The 16,462-nt window shown below is 34.9% G+C and overlaps 4 protein-coding genes across 7 annotated transcripts; 2 read left to right on the top strand and 2 right to left on the bottom strand.

Annotated features, from left to right (window-relative positions):
* Nucleotides 1-2,489, top strand: LOC134830013 (ras-related GTP-binding protein C). Its single transcript, XM_063843354.1, has 4 exons — nucleotides 1-226; nucleotides 288-1,123; nucleotides 1,591-1,819; nucleotides 2,196-2,489. Exons 1-3 carry the CDS (start codon nucleotides 87-89, stop codon nucleotides 1,812-1,814), a joined length of 1,200 nt encoding a protein of 399 aa, XP_063699424.1. The 5' UTR covers nucleotides 1-86; the 3' UTR covers nucleotides 1,815-1,819; nucleotides 2,196-2,489.
* A 1-nt stretch (nucleotide 2,490) lies between these two features.
* Nucleotides 2,491-3,816, bottom strand: LOC134830015 (SWI/SNF-related matrix-associated actin-dependent regulator of chromatin subfamily B member 1). The gene is made up of 2 exons (XM_063843356.1): nucleotides 3,633-3,816; nucleotides 2,491-3,576 (listed from the first exon to the last, which is right to left on the bottom strand). Exons 1-2 carry the CDS (start codon nucleotides 3,711-3,713, stop codon nucleotides 2,551-2,553), a joined length of 1,107 nt encoding a protein of 368 aa, XP_063699426.1. The 5' UTR covers nucleotides 3,714-3,816; the 3' UTR covers nucleotides 2,491-2,550.
* Nucleotides 3,817-5,472: 1,656 nt separating this feature from the next.
* LOC134830010 (F-actin-uncapping protein LRRC16A) lies at nucleotides 5,473-12,175 on the bottom strand. 4 transcript variants are annotated; one of them, XM_063843347.1, is made up of 17 exons: nucleotides 12,028-12,175; nucleotides 11,639-11,736; nucleotides 11,033-11,523; nucleotides 10,711-10,970; nucleotides 10,470-10,511; nucleotides 9,605-9,792; nucleotides 9,469-9,546; nucleotides 9,224-9,405; nucleotides 9,014-9,165; nucleotides 7,972-8,953; nucleotides 7,758-7,917; nucleotides 7,599-7,670; nucleotides 7,456-7,476; nucleotides 6,901-7,384; nucleotides 6,495-6,806; nucleotides 6,279-6,389; nucleotides 5,473-6,225 (listed from the first exon to the last, which is right to left on the bottom strand). In XM_063843347.1, the coding sequence occupies exons 1-17, from the start codon at nucleotides 12,080-12,082 to the stop codon at nucleotides 6,149-6,151; spliced, it is 3,765 nt and encodes a 1,254-aa protein (XP_063699417.1). In that variant the 5' UTR covers nucleotides 12,083-12,175; the 3' UTR covers nucleotides 5,473-6,148. The 4 variants fall into 4 exon arrangements, with proteins under 4 accessions (XP_063699417.1, XP_063699419.1, XP_063699418.1 ...); XM_063843349.1 differs by lacking the exon at nucleotides 7,599-7,670; XM_063843348.1 differs by lacking the exon at nucleotides 10,470-10,511.
* A 333-nt stretch (nucleotides 12,176-12,508) lies between these two features.
* On the top strand, nucleotides 12,509-16,042 carry LOC134830082 (kinesin-like protein Klp61F). The gene is made up of 4 exons (XM_063843447.1): nucleotides 12,509-12,819; nucleotides 12,877-13,029; nucleotides 13,089-15,629; nucleotides 15,688-16,042. Exons 1-4 carry the CDS (start codon nucleotides 12,592-12,594, stop codon nucleotides 15,856-15,858), a joined length of 3,093 nt encoding a protein of 1,030 aa, XP_063699517.1. The 5' UTR covers nucleotides 12,509-12,591; the 3' UTR covers nucleotides 15,859-16,042.
* Nucleotides 16,043-16,462: the final 420 nt, after the last annotated feature.

The following is a 16,462-nucleotide window of genomic DNA, read 5'->3' as shown; positions in this document are numbered from 1 at the left end:
GATTGTATCATTGCGAGTGAAGAAATCGTAAAAGTTCAGGAAATTTATAGAAAAAAATCATTTACGGGTCTTAAAAGCACAACGAAATGTCGGGAAATAAGGGAATGTACGCGGAGAGCGACGTGGGTTCATTCCCGAAGGATTTCGGATATGGGGGAAACTTTGAAAACTCGGAGTTTGAAAAGGTTTGCGATAATAAACCGAGAATACTTTTAATGGGATTGAGGTATGTGTGCGTTTTTGATGATATTTCGTTATCACTTTCACTTTTTTCTTATCACACACAGGCGTTCTGGCAAAAGTTCGATACAGAAGGTCGTTTTTCACAAAATGTCGCCGAATGAGACGCTGTTTCTCGAGTCGACAAACAAAATTGTCAAAGATTCCATCAACAATTCGTCGTTCGTGCGCTTCCAAATTTGGGATTTTCCGGGTCAAATTGACTTTTTCGATCCAACTTTTGATTCGGAAGTCATTTTTGGCGGTTGTAATGCCCTCGTTTTCGTCATTGATGCCCAAGATGACTACATCGAGGCACTTGCGAAGCTAAATCAAACAGTTACCAAAGCCTACAAAGTAAATCCACGGATAAAATTTGAAGTTTTCATTCACAAAGTCGATGGCGTGAGTGATGATTTCAAGATGGAATCGCAACGGGACATCCATCAACGGGCAACGGATGATCTGGCGGATCAGGGACTCGATCAAATTCATCTCAGTTTTCATCTGACTTCCATTTATGATCATTCGATCTTTGAGGCATTCTCGAAAGTCGTGCAAAAGTTAATCGATCAGTTGCCAACGTTGGAAAATTTGTTGAATATTTTGGTGACAAATTCGGGCATCGAAAAGGCTTTTTTGTTTGATGTCGTGTCGAAAATTTACATTGCCACAGATTCGTCGCCTGTTGATATGCAAACGTACGAGTTGTGTTGCGATATGATAGACGTGATCATCGACTTGTCGTGCATCTATGGGCTGAAGGGAGGCAACGAGATGGCCTTCGATTCGCAAAGTTCGAGTTTGATTAAGTTGAACAACAACACAGTGCTGTATTTGCGGGAAGTTAACAAGTTTCTCGCGTTAGTTTCGATTCTCAGAGAGGATAATTTCTGTCGACAAGGTAAAAATTTGAGCAATTTTTTATAAAATTTTGAACGTAAATTCATTATTTGAATTAAAAATTAATTTTTATAATTTGAAAAGATTTTTTTTTATTTTTTAAAAATTCATTTTGAGATTCAAAAATTTAATTTTTTATCGAAAAAAAAAATTTTTAGTACTGAAAAATTCATTCTGAGATTCAAAAAATTTTTTTGAGAAAAAATTTTTTTTTTTCAAATTTTCAAAAATTTTTTTAGAGCTAAAAATTAATTTTGACATTCAAAAATTTAATTTTTATAATTTGAAAAATTTTTTTTTAAATTTTCAAAAATTTTTTTAAAACTAAAAATTCATTTTGAGATTCAAAAATTTAATTTTCATATTTGAAAAGTTTATTTGAAAATCGAAAAAATTATTTACAAATTTTCAAAATTTTTTTTAGAGCTAAAAATTTATTTTGAGATTCAAAAATTTAATTTTTTTCAGGAATAATCGACTACAACTTCCTCTGCTTCAAAGAGGGAATCACAAAAGTGTTTGAATTACGGGAAAAGGCTCAGCAATTGGAATATGTGCAAGATCGCGAAGACATTGATGACGACGAGGAAGTTGACGACGACGAAGATGACATTTACATGCAAGGAAATCACATGAACGGCGAAAGTTCGCGCGTTGTCGATAACCATAACGATGGTGCCATATTAGCATAACAACAGTAAGTATCAATTATCGCACTTTCATTCACGTAAAAAGTACCTTGAATCAGCACAAATGTGGGAAGGTCGAATACGGGCAGTCATTTGGAACCATCAACTTTTTTCTCCTGATGTTTTTTCGACGTGCTTGTGTAAATATTTGACTAATTTTCGGAAATTTTGTTTATAAAATGGGTTTTAGCGAAGGTTCGAGCTCAGTTTTCAATTCAAATTTGTTCTAATAACTTCAAAAAATTGAAAAATTCTTAAAAATGAAGTCATTTTTCGCAATTGCTTTAACATTATGTGTCATTTTGTTCTTCATGACGCTCGTTAAAGCTCAAGAGTGAGTAAAAAAAATATTTTTTAAACGAATTTCCATAATTTTCTTTTCAGATTTACTTTCGGCGATCCCGATCAAAGCTCTATTCCAGATGGTTACGCTCCCGTGCCAACCTCTTTTAACAATCAAGCCGAGTCATTCAACGACGATGACGGAAACTTGGAAGGGCTCGTCGATATACTTTGAATTCCTGCTTCTATCAGTGAAAAAAAAATTTTTTTTTTAGAATTAAGGTTGTTAAGTTCAATGTTCAATTAGCTAATTTTTGCTTATTTTTTTTTAAGAAGACATTAGAAAGGAGTTTTTACCTCTACTTATATTGCCTACTAATAATAAATCCGTGAAAAATTGAATTTGTCACGTTTTATTGAGCTTAACTTATGAAATTCGCTTAAAATTAGGATTTTTTTACCATCCAGGCGTGGTATTAGCCAAACGACGCATTCGTCGCGTATTACGATCTTGATCGCGGATTTTCTTCTCCATTTCGGCATCAGTTAATGTCTCCAAGAACGGAGCCCATGAATCGCTAATGACACGGAATGGTACGTCAACTGTCGATAATGGAGCCTCACTGAAGGCGTAGGTGCGTTGATGCCACGACAATTGTCCTCGAATCGAATATGCAATTGCTGTTACGAATTCTCCGCCTAATCCGAGTTCAGCACACAATTTAACGGCAAATTCTTCGGGATTGTTGTCTTTTTCGCTCATATCCCATTCGATTTGATCGACCAACGATGTATTGCCGACATGAATGTTCAATTTTATGATGACTCGTTGATCGCAACTGTCTTCTAAGAGATTTTCCGATGGAAAAGCTTCGACTTGTTGACGAATTGCTGCTGCAATTGCCGGTATGAATGTCAACGGGTTCAAATCTAAGTCATCACACAACACTTCAGCAAATTGCTCGGGCGAAATCATGCATTCGTTTTTGTTCCAAGTGAAAGTATCGCGTAATTTTTGACCTTCGAGCTCCATATCCAATCGAATTGGCACCAAAACTTCCTGTTGACTTGCATTTTCCAAATTTATCGTTGGATCAGTGTCATCGAAGCACATGGGGAACGTTCGAATTTTCTTCTGATAAACACGATTTCTGTTAATCGCTGTCGGTTGAGGCACCGCATCCAAATGATGACTCGAATTTGGCATTGTAGGCGCCCATGGAGGTTGTTTCTTTGATTTACTTTCGCGTTGAATTGTTGGTTCACTTGTATGAACTGCAACAGCTTTATACTTTTCGTCATTTCCAGCGATGATATCTTCAACTTCATTCGCTTTCAACAACGACACAGAACTGGCAAGCATATGACTCGAAATGCCGGAGTCAATTAGTTTTTTGCGTTGCTCGTTCGAAAGCGTGATTCGAGTCATGCCAGGATAACGTTTATATAAAAGCCCTCGGAAGAGACGCATGTAATTTCCAACCTGAAAAGGATTTTTGTTAGAAAAAAGGAAAAAATCGATGAAAAAATGATACAAACCTCAGAACCGACATAATAATATTCTCCTCCTTCCTCGAGTTGGAAGCTTACGGGCTTATCTCCGTATGTGCGAACAGACATTGTTGCTCAGGAGATCGTTGAGACACAAAAAAGTAAGAAATTTCTTATAATAATAAGGAAATTTGATGAAAATTTACGATTTTTCGGTGTTTGTTAGGCGTCCCTTTTGTTTTTTGAATTAGCGAGATGCAAATTTTTGTGTATTATCATTTTCATTCGTCTCAAAATAAATTTAAAATATACGTTTAACATATATGATAAATATTAAACATATATGATATGTTAAACATATATATTTATATATACTACATATATATTAAATATTATATTATATAAATAAAAATAAATATTAAAAAAATATAAAAAAAATTGACAGTTTCAATTTTTTTGCAGTTTTGAGTTATAAAATGATTAAAAATGATAAATTAAAGCCCTCCAACAAATTTTTATCCATTCTGAGCAAGATTTGAAAAAATTGCTTTGACACAGTTTTGTGATTTAGTTTTTCTCTTGATTTAGTTTTCAAAACAAAACTATGTCAAAGGAAAAATTTTTTTTCAGTTTCAATTTTTTGGCAGTTTTGAGTTATAAAATGATTAAAAATGATAAATTAGAGCCCTCTGACAAATTTTTATCCATTTGGAGCAAGATTTGACAAAAATTGCTTTGACACAGTTTTTGACACAGTTTTGTGATTTAGTTTTTCTCTTGATTTAGTTTTCAAAACAAAACTATGTCAAAGGAAAAATTTTTTTTCAGTTTCAATTTTTTGGCAGTTTTGAGTTATAAAATGATTAAAAATGATAAATTAGAGCCCTTCTGACAAATTTTTATCCATTTGGAGCAAGATTTGACAAAAATTGCTTTGACACAGTTTTTGACACAGTTTTGTGATTTAGTTTTTCTCTTGATTTAGTTTTCAAAACAAAACTATGTCAAAGGAAAATTTTTTTTTCAGTTTCAATTTTTTGGCATATTAAAGTTATAAAATGATAAAAAATGATAAATTAGAGCCCTCTGACAAATTTTTATCCATTTGAAGCAAGATTTGACAAAAATTGCTTTGACACAGTTTTTGACACAGTTTTGTGATTTAGTTTTTCTCTTGATTTAGTTTTCAAAACAAAACTATGTCAAAGGAAAATTTTTTTTTCAGTTTAAATTTTTTGGCAGTTTTGAGTTATAAAATGATTAAAAATGATAAATTAGAGCCCTCTGACAAATTTTTATCCATTTGGAGCAAGATTTGACAAAAATTGCTTTGACACAGTTTTTGACACAGTTTTGTGATTTAGTTTTTCTCTTGATTTAGTTTTCAAAACAAAACTATGTCAAAGGAAAATTTTTTTTTCAGTTTCAATTTTTTGGCAGTTTAAAGTTATAAAATGATTAAAAATGATAAATTAGAGCCCTCTGACAAATTTTTATCCATTTGGAGCAAGATTTGACAAAAATGACACAGTTTTGTGATTTAAACACAGTTTTGTGATTTAGTTTTTCTCTTGATTTAGTTTTCAAAACAAAACTGTGTAAAAGACAATTTTTTTATATCATAACTTTTTAAAATTTTATTATTTTATTAATTTTATTATCATACTGTTGTTCTATTATTGTAAATTTAAATGCTTCATCATCTTTCATTTAATTATTTAATATTTGTTTTCCATTAAAATGTAAATTTTTTTTACGTAAAATATTATTTTTATTGTTATCTAAATACCCTATTAATTAATTATTATATATGTAAATATATATTTTTATACAAATTTCGAAAGATTTATTATAAACATAAAAATATAAAAAAAAATAATTCGCTAATCAAAAACTTACATCCGAAGAAAAAATCATCAAAAAATTTTGTTCGTTTGAATTACAAAAAACATTCACTTTTTTATTAAAATTGATATAAAAATACGTTTTTTTGGTTTCACGAAAAATTGGCAGACAAATTTGGGGAATGTTTGCTAAAAACTACATTTTTTTAAACATTTGAGTCGAAATCGTCAAGAACATTTAACTTTTTTTTGTTAAGAAATGGCAGTTTTTCTTTTTAAATATTTTTTTTTGTCATCTACATATTTAAATTTATGTATGGCATGTAATGTTTCGATTAATACTTTGTTATTAATTCAGAAGAATTATTCAGTTTTTTTTGATTATTTGAAGAATATGTTAAAATATTTTTTTTTTTTTGATTTTCATTAAATATTATGTTAGATTGAATTGTTAATTGATTAAATTTTAAATGTTATTAATTCATGATTGTGTTGTTTCGTTCAATTCCGTGAGAATTGCAGGGGGAAAGTAACTTTTTTTTTGGTAATTACTAATTTTTATCTTTCGTGCACTGTACTTTTCTAATTTTCACTTTCGTTTTCCGTTTTGAGTTAATTTTACTGTTCATTACGACTAAATACACATTGACACTGAATAAATTCGATTTTTTTCCTTTTCAAATATCCTTCGAGTGCTATTTCTCTCTAAAATTTGTTCGTTTACGAAACTGTATCAGTATCTAATTTTTGGAAATTTGCTGCCATATCGCGCACGGAGCGTTTTTCAAAAGCTGTTCCTAAAAAAAATAAAATTTAATAAAAAAATCAAAAATTATTGAAAAATTCTTACCTGGAGTGCCTAAACCAACAACGCTTCCTCCTCCCGAAAGCGCCAAACCGGGTGAGATGCCAACAATTGAGCTACCTGGAGTGTTTCCGACAAAAGGAACGACGTCAACGTCTGTTAATGAAAAAAGGTAAGAAACGGAAATTGTATTAAAAATTCATTTTCTCAACGATTTATTGCGAAAACGGAAGAAATTCCACAAAGAATGTCGTTTTTTACCGTTATCAAGCTCGTCGGGCGTTGTGTGATGACTCGAATCATTTCCCGTTGTCGTATCTTTTGACTCATTTCCGACAACGCTCCAAGGACGAGGGCGAGAAGGTGTTTTACAGATCCCGTTGTTGTTTATTTTATGATTTAATTCGCTCAGAGCATCTTCATTTGGTGAAATTTTCGAAGCTGCTCGATGATCCAAACTTATGAACGAATGCGGGCCATCAACTGTTTCTAATTTGACTAGACGAGGAGATTTTCGATCAATTGCGGGCGATTTTTCGATATTGTCTGTCGAACGAGAACGCGTTGTCCATCCTGTACAAAATTAAAGGAAAAAGCAATAAAACGCATTAATGAACAAGTTTATTGAAAAAATTCCGAAGAAATTTAAACCACGGACAAACTGTACCTTTTCTCTCATCCATTATGGGAGTTGTTTCGCCGGAAGTTACGTTACTCAAATGCCCGTTTTCATCACGACTCATCGCACTCAACGTCGGGCTATCGATGCTCGGGAACGTACATTCTTCGGAAGTTGGAGACATAACAGGCGTCAAAGTGCTCGGCGTTGTCGATCCAGGTCTAAAGAACGCTTCCAAACCTTCTCCGATGCTTTGTGTTGCATTTTCCGCAAGGAAAGGGCGCGTTGGAGCTCGAGTTTTCGCCTTTTTCGGGCGATTTTTCACCAAATGCTGCAACTGTTGCGACGTACTTGGCAATTCCGTGATCGAATCGCAATTTTCTTCCTGAGAATCCTTCGAATCGCGACGGAAATTCTCCAACATTCGCGGAATATGATCGATACTGAGATTAGTAACGCCAATTCCGACAACAGATTGCGGGCGAATCTTCCGCGATGCGGGACGAGCCTTGTTACGTAATTGCGGAGTTGCCTAAAAATCGAAAATTTTCATTAAAATTTGTTCAAAAAATTTTTTTAAAGCAGAAAATGATGATTTCTTACCAGATTCAAATACTCCAATTGCTAAATGCGTGAATCCCGAGATGTGTGAAGGCGAATGGATGAAAAAGTGATTGTTAGAAAAAATTGAAGTGAAAATGAAGGCGGAAGTGAAAATAATCAAAATGTGTGAGTAATATCCTTACCGTTGGCGAACCCAAATTAATGATAGGCAGTTGTGCTGCCCGGATTTTCATTGAATTAATACTAAATGCATCCTTTTTGCGTGTCATGAAGGTGAGTGCATGTGATTTTTGTTGGTTGTTAGTAATGAAAAGTCGTAAAAATTTTTTTAATATACTTACATGACTCGATTGACTTCTTACAATGTCAGAAACGAGCGTATCGTCATAAGGACTATCGTTCTCGGGGATTCCCAAACCACGCTTATATCTTGTCAGAGCTTCAAGTACTTCGTCAGTTGCCCGATCAGCAATTGTTGATGCCATATTTTGCTCAATTTCGCTAAAAAATGATTTTTATAAGTTGAAAATTGAGAAAAATTGAAAAAATTCTTACTTGACTTTGTTAATAATTTCACTTCCAGCTGTTTGAATGACACAAGCTTGTAAAAATTCGTCGGAAATGTTCAAACGATCATTACAACTCGTTCGTAGTTCTGCAATTGTCGTTGGATTTCCCAAAGTTTTCGGGCATTGTTCAACTCCTGTGCGAATCATCGTTTCCAACGTCTCATCCAGATAAATTTTGATGCATTGACCCAATTCTTGCGTCAATAAATTCATTTTCATCTCGATTGGATGAGTTTCAGCACGAACAGCTTCTTGTAAACGAGGTAAAAGTTGTTTACAATTCTCCGCATCTTCCAACAATCTTTGAATTCCTGTCGACGATTCGTTTTGTTTGAGCGAAATGGAATCATTTGTTTCAGAAACGAGTTTATCGATCAATTGATGTGTCGAAGAAAGCAAAAATCCATGTTGCAAACGGAAACCTTGACCATTGGAACGTTTGATACCCATCGAATTACGTCGCAAATATTCCTGCATTTTTCGCATGACGGCATCTGTTCGTTCCGGATGATTTTTCAGCGTTGGAGCGATGTCAAACAAGGGGAAAGGGATATGGCGCATGGAATAATTGTTCTCTAATGCATAAACAATGTCTGCATATCCCTGTAACGAGACGTTATTGCGATCCATGTAGATTGTTTTGAGCTTATTGTTGATCTGAAGGGCTTTGGCGAGTAACCGAGCGCCAATGTCGCCCATAAAATTGCCACTTATGTCGAGTATTTGAAGAGTTTGATTACTGCCGAGGGCGTTAATGAAGTTATGCAAGTCATTTTTGAGTTTATTTTCACTCAAAACCAATTCTTGCAACGGAATATCGTCTTTTTGCACTAAATTCACGAGTGCATCCATCACGACAGAATAATACTTTGGTTTCATTCCGAGGAAGCTCTTGTTCATACGAAGACAACGAATTGACGGGTTCTTCCCGATGGCAGTTATGACAGTTGCGAGTTCAGCATCCAAATCTAAAACACAAAAAATTATAAAATTTTTTTTTTTTTTTAAATTTTAAGTTAAAAACTTACTATTTTCACTAATATCCAAACTTTGCAACACCCGAACGCCATGAATACAGGATTCAAGTACATGAGCGCCAACAGGACCCAAATTATTACAACTTAAATTCAAATGTAGGCCAATTGTTGATTCGTTACATGCGAGACCGAGGAGTAAGTGTCTAAAAATTTAAAAAAAATTAATAAAAAAAAAAATTTTTTTCAGAAAAAAAATCTTACTTGAGAGCTTCTAACGGCAATTTACAATGCGAAATGTTCAAATGCTTCAAACAAAGCGTACTCGTGAAGAATTGCTTGAACGATGGTGGGATTTCTTTTCCTTTTTTTGTGCTGAAATAGTTGTGCGAGACATTCAGATGGCACAAATGAGTCGAACATCCGCGTAAAAGTGCTCCAAAGAACTAAAAAATTAAATTTTTTATTAATTTTTCAACTTTTGAGATAAATTTTGATGAAAAACTTACACTTTCCAACGCCGTATCTGTACTCGAGATATCCAATTCTTCCAAAACGTTCGGTTGTGCGAGAAAATTATACAAATTCTAAAAAAAGAAAAAATTATTATAAAAAAAATTTCAAAATTTTAACAAATTTTCTTACATTAATGTCATCTTTCAAGCTATTTCCGCTCAAATCGAGATGCGTAAGGGAATTTGCAATGCTTTGATTTTGTGTCAGTGACTGTGCGATTTGATTTACGCCCTTCGATGTGATACCGCAATGCGATAAAGCTAATTTACACAAGCCTTTGGAGATGCGAGCTGTTGATCCGGTCAAATGTACAGCGCCTAAAACAATTCAAAAAGGTTAAATTTCGCATACAAATGTCAAAAAAGTCAATTGAAAACGTAAAAAAAATATGTTTCTAAAGAATTTCCGGAAACAATAACGATATGCATGAATGAAGTTGTGTGTAATGAAATTTTGAATGGAAACACCTAAAATGACTCATGCATTCATTCGTTGCTTTCTTGTCCAATTTAAAGTAATTTAATGAAACGTGATGAGAATTAGAGTGACCAATAACGGATCCAAATTTCTTCGAAACGAGTTAAAAAATATTTTTTAAAAATTTCTTCGAATCAATTCAAGCATAAAAATTTCATAATTTTTAAAAAAAATGAAATTTTAATTTTTTTTTTTTTTTAAATTTTCCAAATAAAAAAAATTGAAAAAAAAAATAAAATTTAACAATTGGTGAAAAATTTGATTTTTTTTTATTTTTTTTTTAAATGTTCAAAATTTAAAAAAATTAAAAAAAAATTAAATTTACATTTTTTTTTATTTAAAAAAATTTTTTAAGTTTGTTTTAATTTTTTTTCTATTTTTCTTGAATTTCTTTGAAATTTTCGATAATTTTGAAAAAAAATATTTTTTTTTTAAATTTTGAGTATTTGGTCACTCTATTGAAAGAAACAAGTGACATTCATGACTCTGTTCTAATTAATCTTAATTGAGACCAAACCTTGTTTAATTCTTCCAAAAAGTACACTAAACGATGTAGCACCTGATTTCGTCGTGTAGGCGTTAAATTAATTAAGTGTTAACGTTTTTTTTTTATTTTTTAGTTGAGAAATCGTGTCGAGTTGGTCGATTGCCCTCTTTTTTTAATTAAATTTTTCTTTTGAACTTTACCGATTTTTCTTCTCAACGGGCAATTGATTCACTTTTCGATTTATAAGACAAAAAATTTATAAATTTCTTACCTTTATCTTCGATGGGGTTGTGACTTAAATCGATGGTTCGCAGTGCAGAATTTTTATTTGACATCACAGACAATGCTAATTTATGGATAAAGTCGGATTTGAGGCCCAACGCTTCCAAATGCAATTCCTCGAGCCACATTGAACGTTTCAGAACATGCAAAATTCGATCCAATGTCTCGCTGGAAACTTTTGTTTGTTTGATTTTCAAGCCGCGGAAAAATGTATTATATTCCAACACGGAAACGATTGCCATGAGATCTCTGAAATTCATGAAAAAAATTAAATTTTTTGTTTTTTTTTTCGAAATTTAAAAAAAAATTACTTTGATTCCAAATGATCAAAATCCTTCAAATTCAAGATTTTGTTGTCGTGTGAGAGGTAAATGGTGTCAATGTCCCATGCAACTTCCTCTCGGTATGGCACGCCATGATAATCGCACAAACACGCATATTGTTGGCTAAATCCCCCGCAAGGACCCACAGTTTTCGGGTCTGTCGTGCGTAATTCGTCTGAAAAGATGCTAATTCGCTCGCATGGCTCGATCACGATCTTCTTGATGATGTAATTCAGCGGCACAGTTGGGAAGATTTGCTTGATGGAGGAAGACAAATCCGTCAAAATGACGTCGGCACTCGACGCAAAGTTCCCCGCATCGCCAATCGAGCAAAAATTGTACGTTTTTTCGGTAGTTTGGATGCTGAAACGCGTCGAAACTTTACTCTCGACGCCCTGGATGTCGAGATAATGGAAATGTTGATCGATGCGCGTCGGAACTTTTGCTGTTAACAGGTAAACACGAACGGGAGTAAAAACCTGAAACGAGAAAAAATCGTCAAAATGTCTCGTATGAATCACCCCATACAGCGCATCGTACACATACGCAATGGGATTCCCGGCAGTGATTTATTCGGAGAGATTTTTTACTTACCAACACCCGATTTTCCGTCTTATCAGTCTTGTATTCCAATTTTACCATGTACTTGACGAGGATTTTCGTGTGTCGACCCAGCACAGATTTGATGCTTTCTGCAAAACGCAAGAAAAAAGGATAATTAGCAACGTACGTTTATGTAAACACAGCAAGTGAGGAGATGAGAGATTATCGATCGCCCAATTTTCGGTGTTGTAATGCGATTTGACCTTCAATTGTAACATCAATTCTGAGTACAATTCACAGAAAATTCGTCATTTTCGATACGCTCGAGTGCACATCGCATTGCGAAACACTCCCAATCACTCGCGGAGATAAGATAATAGGCAAAATCCAGGCAAAAGGTGTTTCCGAAGTGCAGGATTTTTCCTCGAAAAAGGCTTTACCGTTCAAATCTTTCGTTATCTGCGATCTCGTCGACATCTTGAACCCTTGTCTCATGCACTTTACACTCAATTCACTTAAAATTTACACTTAAGTCATTCTAATTCGCGCAGAAACACTGCTTTTTTACTGCTTTACTGCCTTTTTTTGTTGTTTTGGTTACAGGCGTAAGAGCACACCAGAAGGCGCTACTCTCGACCGGAAGTGCACCGATTTTTCCATTTCCGGCACCGATTGAGACGAATGCAATTGATAAAGACGCCAGCGCCATCTGTGCTTCAATTATCACTTTCATTCGTCTCAATTTTCTGCAAGTACTGTTATCCGGCGATCACAGAATACACGGCGGAGTTTATACGTCGCTGTGATACAGTACCCCTGACAAACCGGAAATTGAATTAACATGCTGCGATTCAACAAAAAAACCGTTAAAAAACGTTGCTCATTTCGGAACTCCTCAATTGCAAATTAGCAGCAAAACAAGTGTTCATCGCATCCGAAAAAATAATTAATTTAAGCATTAAAATCCGTGTTATTATCGTTGAAAATTGCGTTAAATTGTCGAGATGAATGCGAGTGCTCAGAATAGTAAGCAGCTGAAGGCGGGAAATGCCAATCAAAACATCCAAGTTTATGTTCGTCTACGCCCAATGAATTCTCGGGAGCGGGGCATCCGATCGCAAGAAGTTGTCGAAGTCCCGAATCACAAGGAAGTCATTGCCCGAGTGTTGCTTGATGCGAAAACGCAGAAAAAATTCTCTTTTGATCGCGCTTTTGGACCTGACAGCAAACAGGTAAGATTGGAATTCTGAGAAAAAAATGAATCTTGAATTTTTTTTGTTTTTTTTTAGCATGAAGTTTATGCCACAGTAGTTGCTCCTTTGATCGATGAAGTCCTTTCGGGATACAATTGTACAGTTTTTGCATATGGACAAACGGGAACGGGCAAAACTCACACGATGGTTGGCGAAGAATCGCCCGAATTGAGTCTCTCATGGGAAGATGTAAGAAAATTTTTTAAAAATTTCAATTTTTTCAACTCTAAAAACATTTTTTTTAATAGGACAGCGTCATTGGAATCATCCCGCGTGCCTTAAGTCATCTATTTGACGAACTCCGAATGACAGAATGTGAGTTCTCGATGCGTGTCTCGTACTTGGAACTCTATAACGAAGAACTTTGTGACTTGCTCTCTACGGATGACACTGTAAAAATCCGAATTTTTGATGATAGCACGAAAAAAGGATCCGTTATCGTGCAAGGTTTGGAAGAAATTCCCGTGCACAGCAAAGATGATGTCTACAAATTACTTGCAAAAGGTCAAGAACGTCGTCGAACCGCATCAACGTTGATGAATGCGCAATCTTCTCGTTCTCACACTGTCTTTTCCATTCTCGTGCATATCAAGGAAGTCGACATAAACGGCGAAGAAATGTTGAAAATTGGAAAATTGAATCTTGTTGATTTAGCTGGAAGTGAAAATATCTCCAAAGCAGGCAATGAACGAGGAATTCGAGTACGTGAAACAGTTAACATCAATCAAAGTCTCTTAACGTTGGGCAGAGTTATTACAGCGCTTGTCGAACGTACGCCCCATATTCCGTATCGCGAGTCGAAATTGACGCGACTTTTGCAAGAATCGTTGGGAGGACGAACAAAAACTTCCATTATCGCGACAATTTCTCCCGGGCACAAAGATTTGGAAGAAACGTTGAGTACTTTGGATTACGCTCATAGGGCAAAGAATATTCAAAATAAGCCGGAAATCAATCAACGATTGACGAAAAAGGCAGTTTTGAAGGAATACACGGAAGAAATTGACAAATTGAAGCGCGATTTGATGGCAGCTCGTGACAAAAATGGAATTTTCCTTGCGCAAGAATCTTACGACGACATGATGTACAAGATTGAGACGTCAAACAAGGAGCTAAATGACAAACATTTGATGATAAAAGCACTCAAAGACGAGTTGGCGAGCAAAACGAAGCTTTTTAATGAAGTCAGTTATAATTTGATTGAACGTACAAAGGAGCTTCAGAACACGGAAGTTAAATTAGCGAACACTGAAACGGATTTGCATCACACGAAAAAGACTTTGTCAAAGACAAAACGTCGTTATAACGAGAAAAAAGTAATTTTATCGCAGCATATGAAGACGGAAGAGACGTTGACGCAACAAGCACGCGATTTAATTGAAACGTGTGAACTCGCAAGTGCCGATACCGAAGGCTTACACGACACAATTGAACGTCGCAAGCAAGTTGAAAGCGAAATTACGAGTTCTTGTGACAAATTTACGCAAAAATTACAGGAAAATTTGTCAACCATGAACGCATCACTCGCTGATTTCAGCGAAAAATACTGCAAACAATCAAAATTCATCCAATCGGAGATAGATACGGCATCGAAAACGCACGGAAGTTTGAGCAAAGATTTGGGACAACAACTAGAAGCGATAAACAAAGCAATTTCCGATGGATTTTCCGATCGACAAACCCTGTTAACGTTCAACCTGAAACAAATCGATGACAAAACGACATTCAACAAGAAGGAAATTCTCGCTCTCGTTCACGAGATTCAAGAAAAGCACGAAAAACATCTACATGAAGTGACTTCTCTTACGCAAAAGTGCTCGCAAAACTTTGAAAAGCAACAAAAAGCATGGGAAGCAAAGCAAAATGACTTTTTAAAGGTCATCCATGAGAAAGACGTACTTGTGAACAATTTCACAGAATCCTTAAAATCCGCCATGACAACTTTCATGCGTGAATCCCGCGAAAAATTCGATGCCGAATACAAAAAGACCACAGAAGTCGTTGCCAAGCAAGAAAAGGAACTCGAAACACTCCAATCAACCTTCGGACAATTCGTTGCCACGATGAACACGATGCTCAGTCAAGCAAAAACGAATGTTGCTGATTTCAAAACGGGCGCAGCTCACTTAGAGGAGAACAGAAAACTCGTTGACGCGAAAATGCAAAGTTGGACAAACGATTTGACATCTCATGGCACTGCATATCAAACGTTTATCGCAAAAGAGACGAAATTCAACGAAGAATTGTCGCAACAAGCTACTGAGGTGCACGAAACAAACAAAAATTCGCTTGATAAGATGCAAAATTGCACCGCTGAACACGTATCTGATGCAAAATGTTCCTTAACGACGCTCGACAAGAAAGTTTCGACTGCCTTTGAAGACATTTCTGCGTTATGGCATTCGCAAACGCGTGAAATCACGGAACTGGATACGAAAGTCTCGAAGAATACGGATGAAAAACTGACTTCATCGAAGGATTTGGTGCAAAAATGTAACAATTGCGTGACAGCAGTAACGGCAAATTCAGCTAGTTTGATGAATTGCCTGCGAAAAGGTATTCAAACGCACGAAAGCGAGACAAAAACAAAACTTCTCCGTGTTTCCGATGATGCTGAACACTTCCGACGCAACGAGATTAAATCGTACCAACCAACGGGACAAACGCCAGCACGAAAAGAGTATCGGATTGTGCGCGATTTGGCAGTTACATCGCCCCATCATCGAATTATCCGTAAATTTATGCTCGATAATACCGCAAGTGACTTGGATAGTTCAATTGTTTCAGAGGTAAGAGCTCAAAATTTCATTTGTTGAAAACAAATAATTATTTTTTAATTTTTTTTAGGCTGACGAAACCTTGAACGACTCTTCGGTAATTATCATGGAGTCAACTCCCATGAAATTGGATGATAATGTCACTGAACGCAAGGATTTGAAGGAACTACATTTGTCGGAAATCCTGAGTCTGGATGCAATTACCGAAGAAAATAAGGAAAATCAGACAATTGTTAATTAAAAAGTACTCGAAAGTTACAAAAATTCAATGTAAGATGTGCCTCTTGATATAAATTCACAAAAAAAAATAGGGAATAAGATGATGTGTGAGCACAAAACTTGTCGTTTATAAGAGATATAAGTATTATTTTTAAACTTTTTTAACACTTTATTTGATATGAAATAAACCTAAGGTGTCATTTTCTTTGCCATATTTGTAAAAATGCATTTTTTGTATGAGTTTTGCTGATTCTTTAAGCTTTAAATTAGTCAAAAGTTACGAAATTTTTCTTCTTTTAGATTGACTTAAATGTTCGAATTATTCTTCGTTGTCTTAAGAGATACAGCCTCCGTAAATTTTTTCTCAATGAGTGTCAAAAATGCAAGAAAATGGCGGTTGAATGCATAAAATCGAACTATCCTGAAAAATTTTATGCGAAAAAAAAAATTCGAAAAAAACTACGTAAAAAATACGTAATTTTGTTTTTAGGCTCCCGTAAATTTATTTTTGCGCAAAAGGTATTTGGACCTATTGTAATTTGTAGCTCTGAATCATATCTTTCAAACGAATGTAAATTTGACTGTCTACGATATGCACAAAGCTAAAAATATCAAATTTTAGGATG

Source organism: Culicoides brevitarsis, chromosome 2 (genome assembly GCF_036172545.1).
Source record: "Culicoides brevitarsis isolate CSIRO-B50_1 chromosome 2, AGI_CSIRO_Cbre_v1, whole genome shotgun sequence".
Lineage (NCBI taxonomy): Eukaryota > Metazoa > Arthropoda > Insecta > Diptera > Ceratopogonidae > Culicoides > Culicoides brevitarsis.
This window is presented reverse-complemented; position numbering and strand designations above follow the sequence as displayed.